This window comes from Metopolophium dirhodum, chromosome 1, assembly GCF_019925205.1.
Source record: "Metopolophium dirhodum isolate CAU chromosome 1, ASM1992520v1, whole genome shotgun sequence".
NCBI lineage: Eukaryota > Metazoa > Arthropoda > Insecta > Hemiptera > Aphididae > Metopolophium > Metopolophium dirhodum.
The window spans coordinates 3,466,133-3,491,947 of record NC_083560.1 but is presented as its reverse complement, the minus strand read 5'-3'; the positions used below and the strand labels follow the sequence as shown (position 1 = coordinate 3,491,947).

Below are 25,815 nucleotides of genomic sequence, written 5' to 3'. Positions count from 1 at the left end.
TGATTTACATGGATATTTGAAAGCATCTGTGGTAGTATTGTATGTAAAACCATGCAAATAAATACTGTTTTGTTTATTTTTTATTCTTGTTACACTTAAAACTTCACCTGACTTGAGTAAAACAATATTATTGTGTTTTGAATTACTTAATTCAACTCCATTTAAAATTATGCTTTTTATATCTTTCTTATTTTTATGTGAAATGTCAGGATTAACAATGAGATAATTTTTTTTATGCATGCCATTTTTCTTAGCTGCAAGTGGGCATGCATTTTGTTCAGAAACTCTTCTAGTCAACTGTGCCAAGGGATTATTTTTTCCAATAATTTGTTGTTTGATTTTACCCAGACAATTTTCAAATGGAAATGCCGAAATTGCAAATAAATTCATTTGTGTGTACTCTACATCGTCTGCTAGGTGAATTAAATTGTGATTATTCATAACTTGTGAGTCTGCTCCATAAAACGAAGGAAGAAGCACAAAAAACTTTTTTAATAATTCTCTTGCATAGTTTACCTTTAAAGTGCACAGCTCGGGATCACAAAGAATTCTACATGCAACTACCAAAAGCAAAAAATGATTATACATGTTTTTAGGAAGATGTTTATAAAGCACTAAAGCCCCACAGTAATGTAAAAAGAAACGAAACTGCGTCGCCTTCCAGTTACTAATTTCATCTAAATCAAACTTTTTTCTTTGAAACTCTTTGGGGACAAATCTTGTATACATTTTTAAGGACGAATTTAATAATTTTATTTTTGACCGGGAAATCTTGCATTTTCGATTAACTCCTTTTGTTCCTAGCAATTTATTCAATATCCATTTCATAACTCCTAGATATAACAAATGCATAGAGTCTAAAAATACTGAGTTTATGGGATCATAGTGTGGTATATCTAATAAAGGTGATATTTCTTCCAAATGGTGTTCAGCTTGACTCTGTTTAATAAAACTTCTTTTAGAGCGTCGCTTAGAATTTACACTGGTATACACCCTTTTTTTGTTTTTAGTCACGCCTCTGGTTTCACAACGCTCACAAACATAAAAGCCACCATGACCTCTACATTGTTTCAAAAATGATCTAGCAGGTGTGTCGCAAGTAAACCCAACAATGTCTACTTTAAATTTTCTATATCCAATAGTCACTCCATTCTGAATTAAAATTTTAATTTCTTTGACAAAATCTTCGAAAAATTCAACTATACTCTTTGGTTTAGAATCACCATGGTAAAGAGACACGATAAATGGTTTTGATTTGTACTCATTGTGCAGGATCAGTCCTAAAATAGGCCAAAACTGTTGGTTTGAATGATTGAACAATGGCAAACCATCTATGTTAAACAATAAACGTATATTATCATCAACATATTCGTCAATTATTATTTCTTTCAAATTTTCTTCAATACCAAAATATACATAGGAACCATTAGTGTTCTTTGAGCTCATCATAGTTTTTATATTTTTATTCGATTTAGTTTTCAATAAAGCAGCTGCTGATTTTGGTAAATCATAGATATTTTCAGATCGTAACAAGTCTAATAAACCATCTATTGTTTCAATTGTCAGGTTTCTTCTGAACCTAATAGCCCAGCTTTGAAGTTTGTCACGGAAAGTTACTGCATCATTTTCATCTTGATTTACACTTCCTCCACTGCAGCTTCCATCCAAATTTGATGATTCCAGAGATTCTGGATATGACATAGGAGATTCATTATGACTTGAGGTGACATAATCTGGAGATCGGCTAGTATACTCAACAGAGAAATTTGTCAAATTACGAACGTTATTGTATTCCAAATCTGTATCTGAGGAAGAATCTAAATTTTCAATTTTAATTTGTTCAACAACACTTGATTTATTACTTGATATCATACATAATTCTTCAACAGCTGACCGTTTCAATTGGCGATGTTTTTTTAATCTATTATACGAAGACATTTTCTTTAATCTTCTAAAAACCTCCGGTATAATTTTCAATCATCCAATAACAATGAATATGTATTCAGTATGGATAGTCCGTATCAGTTAGGTATACCTAATTAATAGAATAAACAAAATATACAAAATGTTAATTCATATTTACCTGGGTAGATATGTGCTGCTGCTTTAATTAACTTTAATACAATTAATGATTTCTTCTGTTATGGTCAGCAAATAGTTTTGATTTGTAACCTGTAAAAAGTAAAATATGTATTGGTTTATATTAATACTCAATGCAATCAGTACTTATGTCTTGTGTCCTATATGATATTAATGATTATTAATTCTATTAAAACTTGAAAATAAAAAGTATAATTCATTAACATAATATATCCTATTCCTATCTAGATACTTTAATTTTCTTATATTTAAAATAGCCAATTGTATATTTAGTTTTTATTTGCTATTAACATAACATATTATCAGAAGAGTAGAACAATAGCATATAGTCCATATAGATTCAAGCAAAATAGGTAGGTGCAACTGTGATTTAAGTAATTTAATCGTACATTGTCACAGATATGTAATAAGTATTTAACAATGCTATAACTTATAAGTAATAAAGCTTTATAAGGTTGTCTAATAACTGACACCGATTCATCTGTTTCAATAATGACATTATTATCTACTTAATTTAATAAATGAGGTGAACAAATTATATTATATAATTACATAGGTAGTTATTTTGTAGATTAGTTAATTAATTAAACATATTAGGTACAAAAAATAAATTACTACCTACCTATGCTAAAAAAAACATTTTATAATTTTATGTTTTATTTTTAAGTTTGTTTAATTTTTTTTTATTTAGATATTTAAAAGAAAGTTTATTTACTTTTAGACAAGTAGTCATTTATTTATTTTTTTTTAAAAGATGATTAGGTACATTGTACATAGGTACCTACAATGGTTAAATGGTTTAATGATTTTATTATTATAGGTACCTGTAACCACCATTATAAACTGTTTTTTTGTGGTCTAAATGTAGGTACATTACTGTTATAATAATACAACAATATCAAATTTTAAATTTCTCATACATTTTATCCTACCTGATATTATATTTTATTAGTATTCATAGGCTCAATTTAAACTTTTGACTTAAGAGGGGGGGGGGGCTGAATATATTAAAGGCAAGCAGATCTTATTATATTTTTTATCAGGTTTTATTATTAATAATATTAGATAATATAAATACTTTTTTTATATACCTATTACCTACAAATAAATTGAATTTGCAAAAAAAGGATTATAAAACGGGAATAACTAGCTGTTACATATAGAGCCTATTGCAGTATTGCACAATGATTTATGAGCTAATAGAATGTAAAACATTGAGCAATAGACTACTGATCATTACAATTTACAATAGTAGTCTATAATGTTTTTTTAGCAGTCATCATCCGATATGTTATTTGAAATACTTTGTTTAATATTATTATTAATAATTGACATATCTGAAAATCTATCTTGCTCCATCGAGGTGTGCAACTAATTTTTTATTCGGCATATGGTAGACAAAGAACGCGTACATGGTTCACATGTAGCAGAACTTATACCTAGGTATGGTTAGTGCAAATTTGAGGAGTTTAAATAAATTTGGATAAATTTAATGAAGTTATTAAATCTGTTCTGTGGTTGTAACACAGATTTTATCATGAAGTAAAATTAGGAAAATTATTATATCAGTTTATCTGTTAGGTACCTACCTACCTATTTTTTTTTAATTAAAAAATAATTACATAACATTAGGCTAATTTTGTATTAAATTCTATAAATTAAGTCAACAAGTTCAGAATTCTTTTTAATCACATAGAATACAATATAATAATATAATATTGTAATATATTATATCGGTAGTGTATTACAATGTTACATAACATTAGGCTAATTTTGTATTAAATTCTATAAATTAAGTCAACAAGTTCAGAATTCTTTTTAATTACATAGAATACAATATAATATAATATTGTAATATATTATATAGGTAGTATAATACAGTGTAGACTGATCTTAGGCTGGACGCACACTACTGCAGTCAGCAATGGCGTTATGTACATAATTTAGTTGTATAGGGAAAAAAACGAAGAGCTGCCAGACGACAATTGTTAATACAAATTACAAACCCAGAACCCTAGTATCTAGTATTAATTAGTAATAATTAACAAATATCACTTACCTGATGATTACTATTATAATACCAAGGTATTATACGCTAATACGCTATAATAATCATGAAACAAAGAATATTATAAGACAATTCGTGCTTGGGTTGTCCAGTCTACCACTCTACCGGCATTCGGTTTCCACTTTCCAGTCGACGGCCGTTATTAATTCACAGAACATCAAAAAAATATTACAGACATAAACTATAACACCGATAAATTACAATAGTACACTTCACAGTTTGTTCGCTATTAACAAAGGAAAAGTTTTTTGCGTTTTTGCCGTCCATCGATGGTCGTTGACCAGTTCTGAATCTCTGATTGGTTATATATGCGTCAGTTGCAGTCACATGACATGGCATGGATAATATAAGTTTTACCCGTTGGGTGGCGGGCGATAGCGCCGCGGTGCGGCTTGTTGTGCAGACTTTTGTTTGTGTGTCACCGCCGCCATACCATAGCATAAATAATTGATACGTTAAAAATAACACAACAATTTGATATTATTATAGACTTTTCACTTTTCAGCATATTGCAGATATTTGCTATTTTCATTCGGTATTGTGTATTGACTATTGCGTATTTATACTTAACGATAAGCCTGTAATATACCAGCATTCCGCCAATATAGGCACAACTACGACAAACATTGGCTGGCCCACGCTCGTAATTCATTCAGTGTCCGTAAAATGCCGGTATCTCGCCAGTATTGGCACAATTACGACAAAAACTGGCTGACCCACGCTCGTAATTCATTTAATACCCGTAAAATGCCAGTATTTTGCCAGTATTGGCACAACTACGACAAACACTGGCCAGCCCTTACTCAAAGTTACAACAGAGCCCGTAAAATGCCAGTATTCCACCAGATTGGCACAACTAAGACAAACACTGGCTGGCCAACGCCCGTAATTCATTCGGTGCCCGTAAAGTGCCAGTATCTCGCCAGTATTGGCACAATTACGACAAAAACTGGCTGGCCCACGCTCGTAATTCATTTAATACCCGTAAAATGCCAGTATTTTGCCAGTATTGGCACAACTACGACAAACACTGGCCGGCCCTTACTCAAAGTTACAACAGAGCCCGTAAAATGCCAGTATTCCACCAGTATTGGCACAACTAAGACAAACACTGGCTGGCCAACGCCCGTAATTCATTCGGTGCCCGTAAAGTGCCAGTATTGAGTCAATACTGACTGCCAGTACTTCTTTTCCAGTACTGTTGTAGTACTGGATAAAATTATATACCAGTACTGTACCCGTAAGGGCCAGCCAGCTCTTGGTTGCCAGTACTGTCGCAGTACTACGCCCTTTGTGAGAGTAGGCGTAAGCCATAAATTTCCGATTGGGTATATGTATATCATCTTACTCCGGGTAAATGTCAACTTACCAGCCCATGGGTAAGATGACGAATTTCGTTTTTTTTTTATTAAAAAAAAATTGGTTTAAAGACAAATTTTGACATTGTTGTTTTTTTTTTACAAAAGTTAAAAGTTATAAATTGGTATAGAATTTGAACTTGTATCATAAAAATTAGTCATCCGAGAATACTTCAAACCTTAGATTCGTCAATTTGCCCGGGTCTCTCCTACCTACCTAAATTGTCAATTATTAGGCTATATGACATAAGCGCCAATCTAATATTTTATGCCTGTTATACCCAACATATGACATAAGCGCCAAAGGGGCAAAAATGACATACCTATCATTTTCGCCAAAATAAATATTTTATATAAGTAGTTTTTTCAAAATTGATATATCTTATAAAAATTATATTATATTATAAAATTAATAAATCATAAATTATGATATACATGCAATTCAATATAAATTTAATACATCGGTTGAGATTTTATAAAAAAAAATTAATATTATTAATTTAAAATTGCAGTCAAATCCATCTCTATTCTAGCAGAACATTTTTTTTTTGGTACACCTCAATGACACATTACCACTGGCCATTTCTCGTAAAAATCTATATTTTTGCTCTTCAAACAAAATACACACTACACCTTTATTCGTAACAGTTTTTGTAAAATCCATTTTAACGAATTCTTACGAAATAGGTACTAACAATATGTTATAACTAGGGCTTGGAAGTTGAGGCATTTTGCATTTTTTTTTGGAACTTTTTAGACGATACTCTCCTGGCCACAAATGTGTTTCATTAGCATGTGAATCTGAAAAACTAAATTTTATTTTGCATTTTTTCCTTTTAAGTCATTTTTTGACATTTTTATTGATTTCACAATAGTTCACTTCTGATCGTTTCTTGTCTATGCCGATAACTTAAAACTTGGAAATTACCTCGGACTAAGATTAGTACCTATCCGATTTTATCTCGCCGATTACATTTTGTCGTTGTCGTGTTTCCTAATAATCGATTAGTATCCGATTTTATCTGACCGATTACGGTCGTAATTTCAGATATGCCCAAATCACTTCAGTTGACGTGGAGAGAAGTTTTTCAAAGTATACATATTTATTAACAGATAATCGTCGTTTATTTACTTTTGATAACATCAAAAACGCTCTAATTATACAATGCAATGATTTTTGAGTAATTTGTACGGTTTGATAAATTTATAGGACAAATATTTTTTATTTCATTTTTAAAGACATTATTTGTAATTTGTATGTCATATATTGAGCAATTTGTAAGCTTTGATAAATGTATATAGAATTGTATAGTAAAATAGAGTAAAATATTTAAAAAAATCTTTTGATGTTTTTAAGGTCATCAATTTCCAAGCCCTAGATATAACACAAAACTGCTCACACACGACTGTCTATGTGACAATCTATCGTAATCAGATTATACATTTGTCGATTAATATCTATTAACCGTGACACACAGGTACCTAGGATTTTGGCGCTTGTCTTCCACCGAATTATTAGTAGATATCCGTCTATCAATGAACAAAAATAATAATAATAATAAGGGGCAAAGGTAGGCCACCAATAGTGAAAATTAAGGCATTAGTTTTCGCCACATTATCATTGGCTTTCTCGTATTATCGAGAATTATTTATAGTATTTACATGATTTCTTCCCGGCCGACGATGGCACTAACGATGTGGCTTGATGTTGGTCACCCCCTTCCGAATCGACGAACGGCTTCGCCAGCGGTTACGGCTTAACCGCCGCCCGGACCGACTCTCTCGTCCCGCGACTACGCTATAGTACACTTGCGCGCTGCACCGCTTTTCCTCATAATATACATTCGTCATTCACAACAACCTCGTGACCAATGCTTTTGTCGCATCGCCAATAAAGCCAACGAGCACCACTAATAACTTGTACTGTTTTCCACCGTTCTCTCTTGTATATTTCGAATAAACGTTAAATTGTAATCAACAAGCCGCGTTGTTCAATTATTTCATTTTCTCGTCACGCCCCACGTGACTTGGTTGGAGGTAGTCGATACGCTTACTAAACCGCAACCTCCACAATAGTATTAATTGTTAAAACCGACACGCCGTACACACGCACAGATATACGCATATACATAGAGTGGATAAGACGCGTCGCACAAATTTTCATTTGGTGCGGAATACAAAGACCGACAATATTGTCGGCAAGAGACGCACCAATCAGACGTCGAGTCAACTTTACTGTACCGCTCTACACCGCTCGAAATTCAAGATTCAACGCGATGCGCAGTGTGATCCCGGCTAGACGACGTGTTCCAGACAATACTTCGCTCGTCTTTGGCCTTTGTTTGCTGCCCTAAAACCGACTGTCGGACTAAGCTCGCGTACCTATCGTATTTTTGCCAAATAGTCGTGTGGTTAAGTCGTCGCGCTTGTGATTAGCATAAGACGCGTTGCGTTTATACGCCTTGTTTCTCGCCCGTGATGGTCGTCAATGTTGACGTTACCGCCGCCGAAGTGAATCGATGCGATCGTCATTCGGCTCTAACGAAACCACTACCAATCCCGCTGTTCACTTTCCAGCAAGGAGTTTGTGTGTGCTCTGCAAGTTGCGGAAGTCAATCGGTCAGCTTCACGTCCTGTCCAGGGCGACCAGAGTGATTCCGCGCCGGAATCAACCCAAGCTATATACGTAAGTGTTGTTATATCGTTTTTGTCGTCACTCGTCTTTGGTAACTCTTAAAGTCTTAACCGTCAGTAATATTGTTACTCTATTACTACATTTAAATGATGGCGTTAAAACTATCCCGTTTTGAAAGCAAAAACGCTCGCACTAGTTAAAACCGTTTTATTTGCTTAAACGTGTATAATATGTACATTTGATAAACCGGTTAATGCAAATAAAACAGTTTTAAGTTCTTAAACTACTAGCGCGAGCGTTTTAGCTTTCAAAACTGTTTAGTTTTAAAAAACTGTTTTAGCGCCATAATATAAACGTAGTATATATGGTTTAATATGTCATGATCACATCTGTATTACCTATTCATCGGTTTACTATCATTGATCTCTGTAATTTATTATATATTATAGTACAGCGCCCAACCATAGGTACTCTTAATTTGTTATTGTATTATTATAATATTATCCGTTGGAAATTGCATGTCGAATATTTAGTTATGAGGTTAAGATCTATTATTTCCAAACTATTTAAACTGAACAAACTTTTACCAACAGAAATTTTGCGTATTGTATATAATTCACTATACAAATCAATTTTCCAGTATGGTTTAATAGTTTGGGGTGGTTGTACTGACAATGCAATCAGGCCTCTTGAGATTCAACAGAATCTCGCCATAAGAATTTGTTTGAATAAAAAGGAATTATATGGTTCGTCTACTACTAATTATAAAGTTTTTAAAGCTCTGCCGGTCAGATATTTATACAAGCAGTTCTCTATTATGTTCCAAATTGATAACTTTGGTTTCCAAAAAACTAATAAAAGGGAAAATAGGTCATATGACATGCAAGTAAACTACACTAATAAGAGTTTTGGGAAAAAATTTGTGGACTATCTAGGTCCAACAAATTTCAATTCATTGCCGCTGTACCTAAAAAAAATTATTTCTAGTAATGTAAATAAGTATAATTTTATAACTAATAAAAAAGCTATTGTTAATTACTTATTACTTGAACTTTAATTATATATTATGTAGAATTTAAGTATTTAATATTGTTGCTAATCACAAATTATATAACTTTGTTTTTAATTTAAATATTATATTATATTGTACACTATCAACTCATCTACCTCGCCACAAGCATTGCTTAATGAGGTAGATAAATTAATAATTTATTGTTATTATTAATTAAATAAAAAAAAAAAAAAATATTATATAACTGTATATATATATATATATATAGAGAGAGAGAGAGAGAGGTAAACAGTGAGGTAACCATATCCCAGCCCCCCTCTGCCTACAGCAAATCTTGATCGTTTCCGCTAAGCACAAATTTAAACACAGAAGCGGTAACAGCGCAACATGCAGTATGCATCGACTGTACACTTTTCGGTCACTAAACATTAAATACAATTTGCTTCTTTTACAAACAAAATAAAAGCTGAAACGAAAATATCGAAATGTAAACAACATACCCACATGAATATTATACTTCTCGCACAATAATATAAATTATAATAATATTATCTATATTCTTTTCAAACTTAATGAATACTTTAGAGAATTGATAGGTATATTTTCTATGTATATTAAACAATAGGCTAAATAAATTAATAGAATATAATTATTATATCACTATGTCTTGCTTGAGAAGTAGTATGCTTATTGCATAAGATCATATATTTTATTAGCATATTCTTTAGGTTGTTCCTTAGATATCTAAGGAACGTTTTGAAAATATTTATGGAATATGGTATTGGTATCCACAGACATTAATTTGATATGCAAGAAAAGATAGTAATCTTCATGGAATATCTGTCAAGATATTCGTTAGATATCTAAGGAATACATAACTTGACCATCAAAGTGTATAACTTTCATTGATCAATACAATTTATCTAATAATACATATGTATACAAAGGTATATAGGTGTATAAGTGTATATACATACATCAATAAATAATTTATATAGTATAGGTACCTACCTAATATAAATAAGTTCTATAATATGAAAATAAAATAACATTACCTAACTTTATTAAATTACCAATTGATAGGTACATACCCATATCAAATATCAATAAAAAAAATTTCATATACCTATTATTTCGCCTTTTATAATATATAAGCTTAAAATTATAAAAAAAAAATGCCTAACATATTTTATTAAGATTGAAACTTTTTGTTAATCATTTATAATACATATAAATCAATACTTATACTATAATAATATGTTAATCTTATACATGGGTTTCAAAACGGAAAAAAAAATCATCTTTATAAGAATTTGATCAATTAAAATACCTAAATAGTTAATGCAAATTATAACAAATATAAAAAAAAAAAATTTTATATAGGTAGGTATTATAGTTCAAATTTTAAAAAGAAAATAATCACATAATAAATTAACATTGAAACATTAAGTTAACCAATTTCATTTTGTAGTCATAATATTATTAAAAATGTGACTAACTATAGTTCAGTGTTTTAAATATAATATAGGTATCGTTTAACTTAAAATGTACACACCTTGCATTTAAATTATGTGATTTAAAAATTATTTAGGTATATGCAGATAATCATTAATAAAAAAAAATATATAATTTTAATTTTTAGCAAATAAAATACATTGAAAAAACGAATGTTATGACAATAACTAGTCCAGATTAACATTTTAAATATAAGTTAAGTAACAATATAAATGTATATTACTTATTTAATTTATATAACAGAAAATAAGTATATTTTTTTAACTAAATACTTGCACACCTCGCATTTCAATTATGTGATTTAAAATGTATTTGTATAACAGGTAATAATTTCTAAAAAAAAAACTATAACCCACTATAAACTTAATTTTTAGTAAAAAAATACATAAAAAAACTTAATTACAATATCTAGTATATGTACAGATTAACATTGCTTCATGTTAATTAATTATTTAGTTAAAAAAAAAGTAAATTCATATGAATAAAAAAAACATTTACTAAACTTAGGAATCAGCTGGTGTTGTTGTTTTTAGTTTTTCACTTGCTTTTGTGAGCCAAATAATAGCAACAATTTCCATATCTTTGATTCTTGTGGTGTTAAAAGAAGAATAGGTACTGCTTCTAAAATTAATTTTTTAAATAAAATACATAATTTCAATACCTGCCTACTGGCCAATAACTTATTAAGAAGTAGAGAACATAATTACTATTTTACTAAATGCCTCGCTAAATGCATTTTTATTGTCCTTATGGCCGGTATAGCTATTAGTCAACAGTTTAGTTGAGTTAGTTTAACTATATTTGTAGATCAATCTAGACAAAAATGACTACACTGCTTTTAGTAATAAGTAACATAATAACTAATGCATGATGTACACATTAGTAATATCATAATTTAGTGCCTACAGCAGGTATGCTAAAATACGGCATTTATTTTGTGATTCGTACAACTATGTTGTTATTATTGAACAGTATGATGTTACTTTTTATACAATATTCAATACAACCCCGTAATTAATATTCTATACAATAAAGAATTAATGTAATTTCCAAAACTAACCAAAACTTTAACTGTTTCGTATGCCGAAATATATTCTGCTTCAGTTGAACTGAACGTTACTATGGATTGCCTCTGCGCTTGCCATGACAGCCCTAGCATGAACAGATGACCTGAAATATTCCTTCCTATTTAATAAATTAAATTTGCTAACTAGTGTATTAGTAAAATTTGTTTAATGTATACATAATGATCCGTCAAAACATCTAGTTCTTTCAATACCTAGAAAATAATCTAGATTACCTTGTGTTATTTCAAACTATTGTTCAAGACCTTGTAATAATATATTTATTTTTATTTTGTTGCTTGACAATCAAACCATCATCAACAAAAATGGCTAAAATTAATGTTTCATTATTATTGTGATTAAAATAAATACACGGATTCTATGTACCTACTTTGTTCTATTTTCAACTCAAATAGAAATCGCCTAAATCTATTATTCCAACATCTTGGTGATTGTTTTATTTAGTAAAACTTCTATTGGGTTTGCATACTCGTTCTGTTGAATCTACGAATCCAATTGGTTTACAACTTGTCATGAGAATATAATATTGGTTACCTATAATGGCATATAACAGTGTTAAATGTATCCATAGTTTAGTGGTCATTATCAGTTATTTCATCCTACAAAAAACTTCTCCACTCGCTTTTATTTTATTTGTTTCTGAATAACATGTAGACATGACGTACACATAAGTAATATTATAATGTAGTACCTACAGTAAGGTAAAAGGCGGCCTTATATACAAATTACCTATTGATCTTGTTATTGTAACATTTATGGCGTGATTCACAATTTAGGAATAACAACTATGTTGATATTTATGTTCAATATGATGTTACTTTTTATCCATTATAAGTTATATATTCAACCAATTTTCTTAAAATTTTTCTCACAGTATCTTTATAACTGGAACCACCAATTTTGGAAAGCATATTTACTTTTTTAACATGTTAGAGAAATAGATATTACCTATAGTATATAAAAAAAAAATATATGATAAATTTAAAATAAATATATCATTGCCTAAGTAATAAAAAATGTATAACTAATAAGTATTACTATATAGATAATACAATAATTGTAAGTCTCTTTACCACTAAAAGATTTTTCATTTATTCATTGCATATGATAATAAAGTAAGTTAGAACTTATAATTTAACATTTCCATTATTTTGATTTTTGGTTAAACTTTTAAAGTTTTAAGTATGAATTTACTTAGGTACACATATATGTTTAGATCTAGACACATGTCTACCAATAAGTTAGATTTTAAATGAGAGATATAAATTTAGGTATGTATATATTTATTGAGTTTAAATAAATCACGAATTTATGAAAAAAAAAACCTGTTAAAACACAGAATGTGCTTTGCTCTATTAAGTATATTGTTAAATTGTTCAAATTTGTTGATTTCTATAATAAATAACAAATTATTTTATCATTTTTAAAAGTAGCAAATTTCTAATTATTAATTACATTTCACAATTACTTACAATTTGTTCATATAAGGCATCGTTACATAAAATGTCTTTTAAAGTATTTAATGCATCTTCATTTGGTATTGGAAGTATTTTATAAGCATTTTCAAACTCATGTTTATTGCATAATGCTATGTTCGGTTGAATTGAAAGTTTTTGTTTTTTTTGCACATCATAGTTACAATCTTCATCATATATTTACACTTTCAAAATTATTGAACACAAATTTTAAATTAAATTATGTCTTATATTGTCGTGTAACCTGTAATATTATATCTGTTAAGAAACAATAACATTTTAAAATCTATTAAAATCTATGAAACATACATATTATAGGAACCTATTTAAATAAATGTATTTATAAAATAAAATATAATAAACAGTAAGTATTTCATTAAAATCATTAGAATACCTGCTGGATTTACTTGAATCAATTTTAAGTTATTAATCCCTACTCTATCAGTGATTTCAAGTATAGCTACAGATAATTTTAAAAAAAAAATTATGCCTAACAGTTATATCTTGGTTATAATACATTTCTTTTTTTTGTAAAAATGTATTATGTACGTACCATTTTATTGAATTTAGCAGAATTTTATCTTCGTTAATATCATAATTATTCATAGGTAAATATATTAATTATTGAAACTTTATTTATCCAATTATCGTTGGCCAGTAAATTCATTTACACACATTTTGCATCCTAAATAAAAGTATATCTATTATATCTTTAATGACAAACACTTGGACCATGAAATTGTCTTCAGCTTTATCTGCAAACAAAACTGCCAATAAAAATAATCAAATTTAGAATTATAAAGTAAAGTTTTAAAATATTTACCAACTTTCTTTAAAAGCGATTTATCACTCTTAAAGCCCTTTCCAGCTCACATATTAACTTCATTCAATCTAGTATCCAAGCTATCACGTGGAAAATCTTCCAAAATATCAATATAATCACACATGCTTCTATCATTGTAAGGCTTAAGATGTTTGAATATGTCTTCCAACATGTGTTGTTGTCTCACCCGATTTAATGTAACTTTGTTAGTTTTTACATTTAATGAACTAGTAACAATATTGTAAAACCTGAATTTTTTTTTTCCCGGTAACTAAAATGTATAAAAAATTTCATTATAACCAAATAATATGTATAACGAGTTATTTTAATCAATTTTTATTGTGGTAAAGTCTTTGTACTATGTCCTGCTACTTGCCCAAAACATGTTAAACCTCGTATAGTTCTGTACCTAATATTATGGAAAAAATTATAAATTTTTGTACAAAAACTATGGTGTTATTATTGTCGTCGGCACAAAATTTACATAAACAGAATATAAAGAAAAAAAGGTGATATTCTATATTAGCTAATTCATTTAACAAGTGGGCAAATTGTACATGTATAGATGATCGATTATAATATGGTATCAAGCCCAACGATATCACACTGCCATTTTAAATTTCTCGATGACTACTAGAACAATATTTTTTTTTATCAGATTTTTTTCAGTTTACTTTAAATAAATATTAATTCGGAGGAAAAAATAAGTGTTGTAATTTAATTTTTAAAACGTGTTACTCGCAACCGACCACAGGAAGCGACACATCGTCGAATTTTCACCAGTTTAACTCTATCAAGCCACCGTTCGTTAATCCGTATAAATATTCTGATCTTAATATACTCCGTTTACTTACTTATACCACTCGGCCGACCAAACCCTTCCTGTTCGTGCATCGCCGTCATGGAACTGCAGCGGCTGTATAGTGTACTAGTGAGTTGTATTATTACCTCGATTATTACACTATCAATTGTTTGATTCCACTCGCGCGTAAACGTTTACTCTAACGATTATCACACATACTAATTTATATATTATTTGTATTATGTTTTAATTACACGTAATTATATTCCCTTGCGAATTATTATCTTTTTTGTTTGTACATTTTCTTACTGTTTAAGAATCGCGCAAAAACCCGATGTTTTCGTGATTCTTCGATAAACGACGGTTTCCGATGACTGTCAACCAATCACAAAACGCAAGTCGGCGGCTCAGACTTCGCGCACGTATATTCTTAACGTGAATGCAGTTTTTTTTTATAGAAAACTTATAAAAATTATAACTTTTTCCATCAATTCTTCGGATCAAAGAACACGTAATTTACTATTAAATTTAAGAGTGGTCCGACTGGTCCGTTACCGTCGGTAGACGCGGCAAGTTTTTAGATACATAATATATTATCTATCTCAATGTAGGTATGATAATATCACAGAACTAAATATGATAAAAATATTGATAATAAACCTTATCATGTCTTCGCCCGCGAACCCGATTTTGTATGTTTTTCATCACAATTATAAAAGTGCGTTCATATTTGAGTTAACTTACATGATTTAATAAAAACCCTTGGGCCAACGGATTGTGTGTGTGTGGAAACTTTTATGCACAACGTAAATTTCTACTATAATATAGTGTTGACGCTTTATATATTTTTTAGTTTTTAAAGATAATTGCTGTTGACGCAGTTGCCAGGAGTGGTGCTGGAAGTCAACTAGTTGAAATTATAGGTGCACCTTCCGAGTACAATATTTTTAATACAGTGAGTACAGATATATGTGATCACATTGGTTCAGGCCATTATGATTCTATTAACCAGTTGAATCCATAAAGCATCTTTGTTTTCAATAAAATATTTGGTTTGGGATTTTCATTTTTGATTCCAATAAATTGTTGATTCTATTGTGGTAAACTGACAATCGGGTCGAATGTGTGGTTTACCGGGTAGCAAGACTGTTGTGATGAAGATTTTCTTCTTTTGGATTGAATAAAATATAACTCGTTGAATTGTTAAGATGTTTATTAAGATGTACTTCAATGAAATTATTCCAAGTCAAAATAATACAATTATTAGTCTGTGTGACATGAAGATGCTTGTGATGCCAATGGGTGACACGTCTGAATACAGGCAGTTTTAGGTCTGCTTTTATAAGGCCCCATGCTCTCCTACCTTCCCCGTTGTCCATCGACTTATCCTTATTGCGTAAAGTCATCATCTGATTTTTCTAAAATTATAAAAGCAATTATTTATAAATTAAGTTTGAGTTAATAATCATGAATAAAAAATTACCATTAAATGCTTTGATGCTGGATCGTTCAACTTATTTTCCATTTCAACAACATCTTCTAAGGAATTAAGTGGAAAATTGTGGAACTTGCTTCAACATTTTTCTTGAATACTTAAACTAGCTGGTTGGACAGTTTGGATTTTAGTAATTGTTCAAGTAAACAATTAGTGTATAGTGTTGCTTTGAACTGTTTTTACATGATGTTTGCAATGCCAATGGTTGATAAGTTTACTAAAATTATTAATTTTAAGTTATTACATTTTATTTTACAATAACCAGATTTACTATAAAAATTAATTTACCTCCATCATTAGAAGTAATTTCGTCTTCCATCTTGAGATACTTCTCTTGCTGAAATATTCAGCTCAACCATATTTTTGTCACTATTATCTGTACAACCTAAGCAAATATAGAAATTTAAAAAAAAAAAACCATGTAACTTATCAAATAATAATTGTATTAACTAAAACTAATTGTGACCAATATGATTTGTTTTCTTTCTTTTTTCCGTTGAGTGGTATGCTGGCTCAAACATATCATCCTCACTATCATCTGTGCAACATTAGCAAAGATAGACGTTATTAAAAAACTATGTAACTTACCAAGTAAGAACTATATTAACTGAGACTAATATTTTTACCAGGGGTTAAATGTATCCATAGTTTACTGGTCATTATCAGTTATTTCATTCGTACAAAAAACTTCTCCACTCACTTTTATTTTATTTGTTTCTGAATAACATATAGACATGACGTACACATAAGTAATATTATAATGTAGTGCCTACAGTATGGTAAAAGGTGGCCTTATAAACAAATTACCTATTGACCTTGTTTTTATGGCATGATTCACAATTTGCGAATAACAACTATGTTGATATTTATGTTCAATATGATGTTACTTTTTATCCATTATAAGTTATATATTCAACCAATTTTCTTAAAATTCTTCTTACAGTATTTTTATAACTAGAACCTCCAATTTTGGAAAACATATTTACTGTTTTAACATATTAAAGAAACAGATATTACCTATAACAATTAGTAACAATATTATTATTATAACAGCATAAAAAAAATATCTGATAAATTTAAAATGAAAATATTATTACCTAAATAATTAATAATTAATAACTAATAAGTATTACTACATAGATAATACAATAATTTTAAGTCTCTTTACCAATAAAATATATTTTTTTATTCATTATACGTGATAATATGATATGTTAGAACTTATAATTTAACATTTCCACTATTTTGATTTTTGGTTAAACTTCCAAAGATTTAAGTATGAATTTACCTAGGTAATCCAGACAATCTACCAATAAGTTAGATTTTAAATTAGAGATAATATTAATATAGGTACACTATTTATTGAATTAAAATAAATTACTCATTTATGAATAAAAGAAACATGTTAATACATAGATTGTGCTTTACTCTATTAAGTATATTGTTAAATTGTTAAAATGTGTTAATTTCTATGATAAATGGTATTCATATTCAAATTATTTTATCATTTTTACAAGTAGCAAATGTATTTATAATTATTAATTACGTTTTACAATTACTGAATTACTTACAATCTAACCACCGGTTGTTAATCCGTATAATTATTGTGATCATATACTTCGGTCACTTTAAGAATATACCACTCGGCCAACCAAAACTATTCTTCGCGCATCGCCGAGAACTGCAGCAGCTGTATACGTAGTGAGTTGTATTATCACACTATCACAATTTTATTTGATTCCACTCGCGCGTATACGTTTACTCTTGCGATTATCACGCATAATATCACAGAATAGATAAATATGTTTAATATGATAATATGTTTTATTTACGTGTAATAATATTCCTTTGCGAATTATTATCTTATTGTTTGTACATTTTGTTATTGTTTAAGGATCACGCAAAAACGCGATGTTTTCGTGATTCTCTGTATGCACGCCGGCGACACCGTCGCTTTCGATAAAGGACGGTTTCCTTCCTTCCGACCGTCAGATCGCAAGAATCACAGAACGCAAGTCGGCGGCTCAGACTTCGTGCGCGATAATATAATAATTATTGAAAACTAATAACAATTATAATTCTTTCCATCAATTCTTCGGATCAAAACACGTAATTTATTATTAAATTTGAGAGAGGCCCGTTACTGTCGGTAGTCGCGGTAAGAAGTAAACAGTAGCTGCTACCGCTCGGCATGTTCAGATGCCGATGTACCGGGCGGTGTAGCCAACCACGGAAAGGGAATATTGGGGCGGTGGTGTATCATGTATTAGATACATAATATATTACTCGATATTATATATCTCATGTGTAGAAGTCCCGGGGCGTCGGAGGTTGACCTAGTACGACTACACTTACACAAATACGCTAGTCGCTACTGACTTCTCGTCAGACGGAATACACGAATTTAAATAATTTGACAAAGTATTTCGGGTACGACGCGTGAGCGTCGGTAACTATTGTAACGGAATATAATACACCATGGTCTATCATCATAATTTCGTGGAGCGGCGGCTTGACGGCGTCGACTCGAATGAAAACATGACTGACTGGTTCAGATCGCTCGGGACGAACGTAGTGGGTCGGTTGCTGTAGAGCAGTGTTTCCCAACCTTTTTTTACTCAACGCCCCTTTTAGATTTTTAAAATCACACACCGCCCCCCCTTCCCCAATCAATTTTTTAAAATGATAAACGTTTTATTTTTTAATAAGCTATTTAATTTAAGACAAAATATCATTAACATTTTAACGCTACAATTTAGTTAATTTTAAATTTAAATACCTACTAATAATTAATAATTATATAATTTGATTTCGAATTCGCTAATATAAAATTATAATACAAAAAATACTTATGTGACTAATGACTGCCATGAGGTTGATGTTTTCCTGCTAACGAAGTGATATCTGGTTCAATAGATGTCAGCATTAGTCTTAAATCTCCACATAACATTGTCGGAATCGGCTAATCATTAGCCGCTAATCGGAATCTATACGATAACTCCGATAATAACGTCAAGTACCTGTCAAGATAATTTTTTTGATATTATTTAAGTGTCTATAAATATTATACATACATAATTGTGTTGATTACATTAGGTATTTTATTCTACGTAGTTATACATTTCATTACAATCAGTTATAAACAAAAAAAATTTAAATGATAGATGAGCGCCCCCTTTAGCGCCCCCCTCATAAAAACGCCCCCTTCAAAATAAAAAATGCCCACAAGGGGGCGGTAGCGCCCACGTTGGGAATCACTGCTGTAGAGTGTAGTATTTAATACTAGTATAGTACCGCGCGTGAATCGCAGCTGCGCCATGAAATCCCGGAGCGTCGCTACGTGCTCGGGTGGTTGAGATTCTGCGAAGGCGGGGTGAAACAATTCGCCTGAAAGTCGAAGTGTCGCACCGTAAACCAACTCGGCTGGCGAGTGTTCGAAACCAGCTTTCACCGTGTTGCGAAGCGTGAACAAGACGATTGTGATCAGCACACGATTCTGGATATCATTAAATAAAAATTGTTATATGATAATTTGCAACTATTCACGTGCAAAAAATTCGAATAAAATATTAATTTTAATCGTTGAATATAATAATATCGTACTGGTAGATGACATACAGTACAATCTTTATTAAAATACAAATCAATGTTTAATAATATTTTAGAATTTGAGAAAATACATAATGTTAATATTTTTGTAATTATTTAAAAAAAAAGTAAAATAATTAATAATATAAAATCTAAATGACATTTCTAATTAGCTAGGTGACGTATTTATAATTTTGTAGCGAGCCGTGACTATATACCTATTAAATTACCTATATAAACACCTATTTAAGTAATATCATAGTGTATACGTAATCATTAGGGCTCGGAAGTTGAGGCATTTTGCATTTTTTTTGGAACTTTTTAGACGATACTCTCCTGGCCACAAATGTGTTTCATTAGCATGTGAATCTGAAAAACTAAATTTTATTTTGCATTTTTTCCTTTTAAGTCATTTTTTGACATTTTTATTGATTTCACAATAGTTCACTTCTGATCGTTTCTTGTCTATGCCGATAACTTAAAACTTGGAAATTACCTCGGACTAAGATTAGTACCTATCCGATTTTATCTCGCTGATTACATTTTGTCGTTGTCGTGTTTCCTAACAATCGATTAGTATCCGATTTTATCTGACCGATTACAGTCGTCGCGTCGTTTTCGTGTTATAGGTAGTAAATAATATTGTACCTACATTTTATTATTTTTTCGTAATATTTTCGAAATGCCGAAAATTAAAACTTCGGTTAGTGCTCGTCTGCGTGCATTTGTGTCGGAATTCGGCGACGATATTTTTTCTTCCAATGGCACAGTTCTTAACTGTAAAGTATGTGAGGTAAAGGTGGCCTCAGAAAAAAAATTCACTATTTAACAAAACATTTCCCGTATAAAACATAAAAATGGGATGGAGCGCAAAGATTTAAAACAAAGTCAAAGTTTTCTTACTACGTCGTCAAAAAAAATCTACTTTTAATTACGATTTATGTCAAGCTCTTTTATCAGCCAATATTCCTCTACACAAAATATCAAATGAACTATGTGGCAAACATAATTATCGGTCGTGTCATATTTTGAGCAATTTGTAAGCTTTGATAAATGTGTATAGAATTTTATAGTAAAATAGAGTAAAATATTTAAAAAAATGTATTTTTATAAATTTAAAACAAATATTTGTAATTTTTTTAGGTAATTTTTTAAAGACATTTTTCGTCATTTTTATGTCATTTGCATTTTTTTTAGGTCATTTTTTGATGTTTTTAAGGTCATCAACTTCCGAGCCCTAATCATACATAGTACGCGCCGCGTAAATATAAATATATAATATTATGCGAGCGAGCGCCGCTTAACATTAATCACACCAAAAACACTTCGTTATAACTCCGTGTAAAAAAAAAGCTAAGTTAAAAAAAAAAAAAATTAGTAATGATTAAATCTTTAAAAGACGTGATATAATATGGAAATTAAGTAAAATGCCATTTTATAATATTACAAATACCTATGATGACAAATAAGATCAATTGTAATGTTAAATACTTACTCAACATATTATGTTTAACTATTTGACAGGACGTAGAAGTATACTTAAATAAATACAATTAAGTAACCACTACAGCATTTACAGTAATTAATAATGTATCAACAATATGTTGACTAAGTATTTAACATTACAATAAATTGATCTTATTTGTCATCATAGGTATTTGTAATATTATAAAATGGCATTTTACTTAATTTCCATATTATATCACGTCTTTTAAAGATTTAATCATTACTAAATTTTTTTTTAACTTAGCTTTTTTTACACGGAGTTATAACGAAATGTTTTTGGTGTGATATTAACTATTTTTAATGTTGATGTGTTAATTATCTGGTATTCTATAATAATAATAATAATCTTTAATAACCGCTGGCCTCCTAATAGTAATATAGAAGGAAATAATAATAAAAGTATAAACACGTCGCGAACAATCGAATGCAAGTCACGAAATGGTTTGTTTTTGCAATTGTCAGTTGTCACCATAGAGTAAGAACATCGTCCGTGCGTCGTCGTAGTGCATCGTCGCTGCCGCCGCCGCCCCTATGAGAGTAGTGGGAATGGATAAGCGGTCTTAAAAGTACTTGAACATTGTTGCTTATAACTTACAAACTATCTAACCAATCTGCTAGCGAATTCCTCTATTCCCACCTGGACTAACTTGTGACAGCGGCACGTTACAATTTCTTCAGATGTTATATCTACTTACGTCAAAACTACAATACTACCTATTTTTGTATTATTATATTATTTGTAAAATATTCATCAGGTGGTTAAATTCAATAAAAACTTTAAATAAAATTACATAACATTAACGAATTTAGAAAATAAACTGTGCCAGAGTGAAGTGGTTATATTTAATTTAATTTAAATTTTAAAATGGATTACATTTTAGTATTTGGTGGCACGCATACAACTGTTTTTTACTCGTTTGCAACACACTGACGTTATAGATATAGGTATTAGGTACCACCGATAACCTCAATTTAGTTTCTTCCATTTATGTTTTAGTTGCTACTTGTTTAATCACTGTACCGCCGAAGCAGCCACCGTTGTTTCAGAGGACACAAATTTCATTTTTCACGGATCCCGCTGAGTGGTTGATTTGTATATCCTGACGCTGGTCAGTGTCATTCTGCAAATCTTCGATAACATGTCTTCAAGGTCAGTAAATATTAATATTAAAAAATAGAATAATAAATCACGAATAACATTTGTGATATACGATGGATAAATTATATTCCGATCGCAAACCTCAACTGTTAATTGTTAAATGTTTATATTTTACACTTGCTTGAAATTTGAATGCGTTATGCCCGAATCAGAATTTAGAATATGTTACCACCAACCTGTTTGCGCGCATCCGTGAACAAGTAAAAAAAAATATATATATACATATTTTTTGGAAAACATTCGTTACTTTTGTTTGTATTTCAAACGGTGATTCTCAATTATGTCGGAATAGGTTCCTATAGATCAGCTCTTGTTAGTTTAATACCCAATATGCTTAAATATAATAATATGATTGTAAGTCGATATAATATAATATCAAATAGAAATATTAGTTCTAATATACAGGTTATCTAACTCATTTATAGTACCATTCATTATATAATTTTTACATGTAGGTACATAATTAAAACAGATAGAGACCTACCTATATTATTTTATTCAAATCATTTTCGTTGTAGATCCTCATAACTTTGGTATTTTCATCTTTCCTTACTAATATATCAATTTTGTCAGATGATTATTAATATATATTTTCGGTGTTGGCCAGTTGTCTCGATACCGATTAGCTGCCCATTTATTTTTTCGCTTCTGTGACCAACCGTTTTCTACCATTATTATCTGACAGCCAAGCAATTATTTTCATATCGGTTTTATGTTCAGTTGTTATCTTATAATCTATATGCTTTCAATACATCACATTCTATTTTAAATTTTTCAGTTATTTCTTTAACTATATACTTGCAATCTTCATTCCACATTATAGGTAATGTCTAATAATTTAAACTGCATTTTCAAATGACTTCTGGTCCAACTCTTCAATTTTTGCTTTCAATTGAAAGTTTTTCATAATTTTCAAATACTTTCAAGTTTTGATCTCTAAGTTCTTTCATCTTATTAAGTATTGTCCCCACTAGTATATTAAACTGGTAAAATTATTATATAACCCTATCTTGACATGTTCTACAATTCATTTTCATTTTCTAGTAATAAAAGCACTATAAAACGATTTTAGATAAGTGAGCGAAAACACTCAATTAGTATTAAATAAAAAGATGTCTGAAATTAGATAGATATTTTAAATATAAGTATAGTAATAATGCTTATTGGTTTAATTGGTTAAGTGTATAAAAACAAATAGTTTAGTTACTATGCAGACAAAGTTAAAAATAATGGCCTATGGATAACAGATTACTAAAAGTTTTTTGGTGTCATCTGCAAGATACATTTTTAAATTAATGATACATCTATTTTGTTATATTATTATTAACATATTAATGTATTTTCATTCCAGTGTAAAAGAAATGCTTGAATGTGACCCTAAACGTAAAATATCTAATTCAAATGTCACAAGTTTTGCATCAAAAGGAGCCAAAAAGTTTAAACTAGATAAACCTGATAAGGACAATAGTATCTTGTTTGATAGAACAGTTTGTGTTGTACCAGCTAATATACCTCTAGAAAGGAATTTCCCTCGGAATTTCCAGTATACTACTATTGAGAGTGGACAAACTGTAAAAGGTTCATGTTATGATCCTAATTCTAAATATGATGATGAATTTTATGCTGGTATAGCAGCTGAACCTCCAAATATGCTTAATAACTTTCGGTTAGGTTAATTATATAATGACAAGATAGCAATAGTTTTCAATACTAATAATTATTCTTTTTTTAGATACTTGATTTTTTTTTTATGATAGTAAAGTTCAATATCGACAACACCAAGGTATTCGTTTAATTGCACGTTGGAGAAGTATACATGTTGTATAGATGAAGTAGAGAATTCCTGGTATTTTATAAAAAGTTATTTGGAAAATTATCCAAACCGTCAAATGGTTGAGTTGACCAATCAACATTCAGTACTAGCAGTCCAACTTCAACAATGTTATTAGGTAATGAATATTAAGAATATGAATATTATGAATATTCAGTACTGCTAACCCATTTTGTCTGTCTTCTGTCATAGAAGATCTCATATTATTTTTCAACCACCGTAGGGAAGAAAATGATCTTTCTGCTGTTGCTGATGTAATGGTAATTGTTGCAAAAATTTTAATATCTGGATAAAATAAATCACAATATACCAATGTATCAATAGCAGTTTTGGGCTTTGGATTTTCTATATTGGTCCATTTCATCTTCCAGAGTACACGTGATACGAAAAAATAAAGCCTAAACCTTCAAAATCAGTGGGTGAATACTTTGGAAACAACGAGTGTGTATATATTATGGATGCCAAAATTAGAGGCAATATTGGACGTTATTTCAATCATTCGTGTTCTCCAAATATATTTGTCCAAAATGTATTCGTTGATATGCATGACTTACAGTTCCCATGGGTATCGTTATTTGCACACAAAAACATACTGGTGGGAACAGAACAGACGGGTTCCACAAAAATAATATGCAATTGTCAGTCTCGAAAATGTAGAGGGAGATTACTTTAAATATGTATACGTAATAATAAATTGAATAAATCAACAAGTTAATTATATTTTATTTATTATTCTCATGAAATTATTATAATTTCTACTAATTTAATTTTAATGAGACAAAGATTTAAGAGGACACTAACCTAACTTAAAAGTTTGATAACAGGTCAATTCACTCTTAATATCAAAACTAACAGCACACTAACTAGTGAATGAAAATTTGATATATCGTACGTGTGTAAGACAGGGACAACAAATGCATGGGTAGCGTCCTCTTAAATTAAAGTATCAAATATACAATAACAAGCATCAAGAGGACCAAAGCGATTATAAGTTTTTATCAAAATTCTTTAAGAAATTATCAAAATAATTTGCCATCAATATTTGGACGCAATATAATATTCAATGCATTCAAAACCATAAAATGATTATACACTTTAACATTAAGTACATTTTTCAAAGCAAGTGGTCCGTTATAAAGTAAGAACTGACGAAGCTCGGTAGCCTTCAATGACCAACAATTTTCCTTAGTCTTGGTTTTCGTACGAAATCACTAGTTTTTGAGAAACATTAAATTTGTACTAATTTTTTAGATTATCCTACTTGGTATAGTAGGATACAGTCAAAGGACCTTATGATCTTCATGTGTTCTTTCTCTAGAGTTACTATATTAAAATGGGAAACAAGTACTTCCGACATTAATTT

The 25,815-nt window shown here is 30.0% G+C and overlaps 1 protein-coding gene, 2 long non-coding RNA genes and 1 pseudogene across 6 annotated transcripts; 1 reads left to right on the top strand and 3 right to left on the bottom strand.

The window, feature by feature from the left end:
* The first annotated feature begins 8,080 nt into the window (after positions 1–8,080).
* LOC132936714 (uncharacterized) lies at positions 8,081–25,335 on the top strand. 4 transcript variants are annotated; one of them, XR_009663524.1, is made up of 5 exons: positions 8,081–8,212; positions 22,460–22,612; positions 23,973–24,287; positions 24,354–24,570; positions 24,676–25,335. XR_009663524.1 is itself a non-coding variant. In XM_061003475.1 (4 exons), exons 2-4 carry the CDS (start codon positions 22,602–22,604, stop codon positions 24,373–24,375), a joined length of 348 nt encoding a protein of 115 aa, XP_060859458.1. In that variant the 5' UTR covers positions 8,081–8,212; positions 22,460–22,601; the 3' UTR covers positions 24,376–25,335. The 4 variants fall into 4 exon arrangements, 2 of the variants coding, with proteins under 2 accessions (XP_060859458.1, XP_060859459.1); XR_009663523.1 differs by having other exon boundaries at positions 24,645–25,335; XM_061003475.1 differs by having other exon boundaries at positions 24,354–25,335.
* LOC132936625 (uncharacterized) lies at positions 12,040–12,715 on the bottom strand. The gene is made up of 3 exons (XR_009663499.1): positions 12,503–12,715; positions 12,144–12,307; positions 12,040–12,082 (listed from the first exon to the last, which is right to left on the bottom strand). It is a non-coding gene; the product is annotated as an uncharacterized LOC132936625 (long non-coding RNA).
* Positions 13,913–15,409, bottom strand: LOC132936624 (uncharacterized). The gene is made up of 3 exons (XR_009663498.1): positions 14,926–15,409; positions 14,072–14,342; positions 13,913–14,003 (listed from the first exon to the last, which is right to left on the bottom strand). It is a non-coding gene; the product is annotated as an uncharacterized LOC132936624 (long non-coding RNA).
* On the bottom strand, positions 16,004–17,255 carry LOC132935951 (uncharacterized; annotated as a pseudogene).
* Positions 25,336–25,815: the final 480 nt, after the last annotated feature.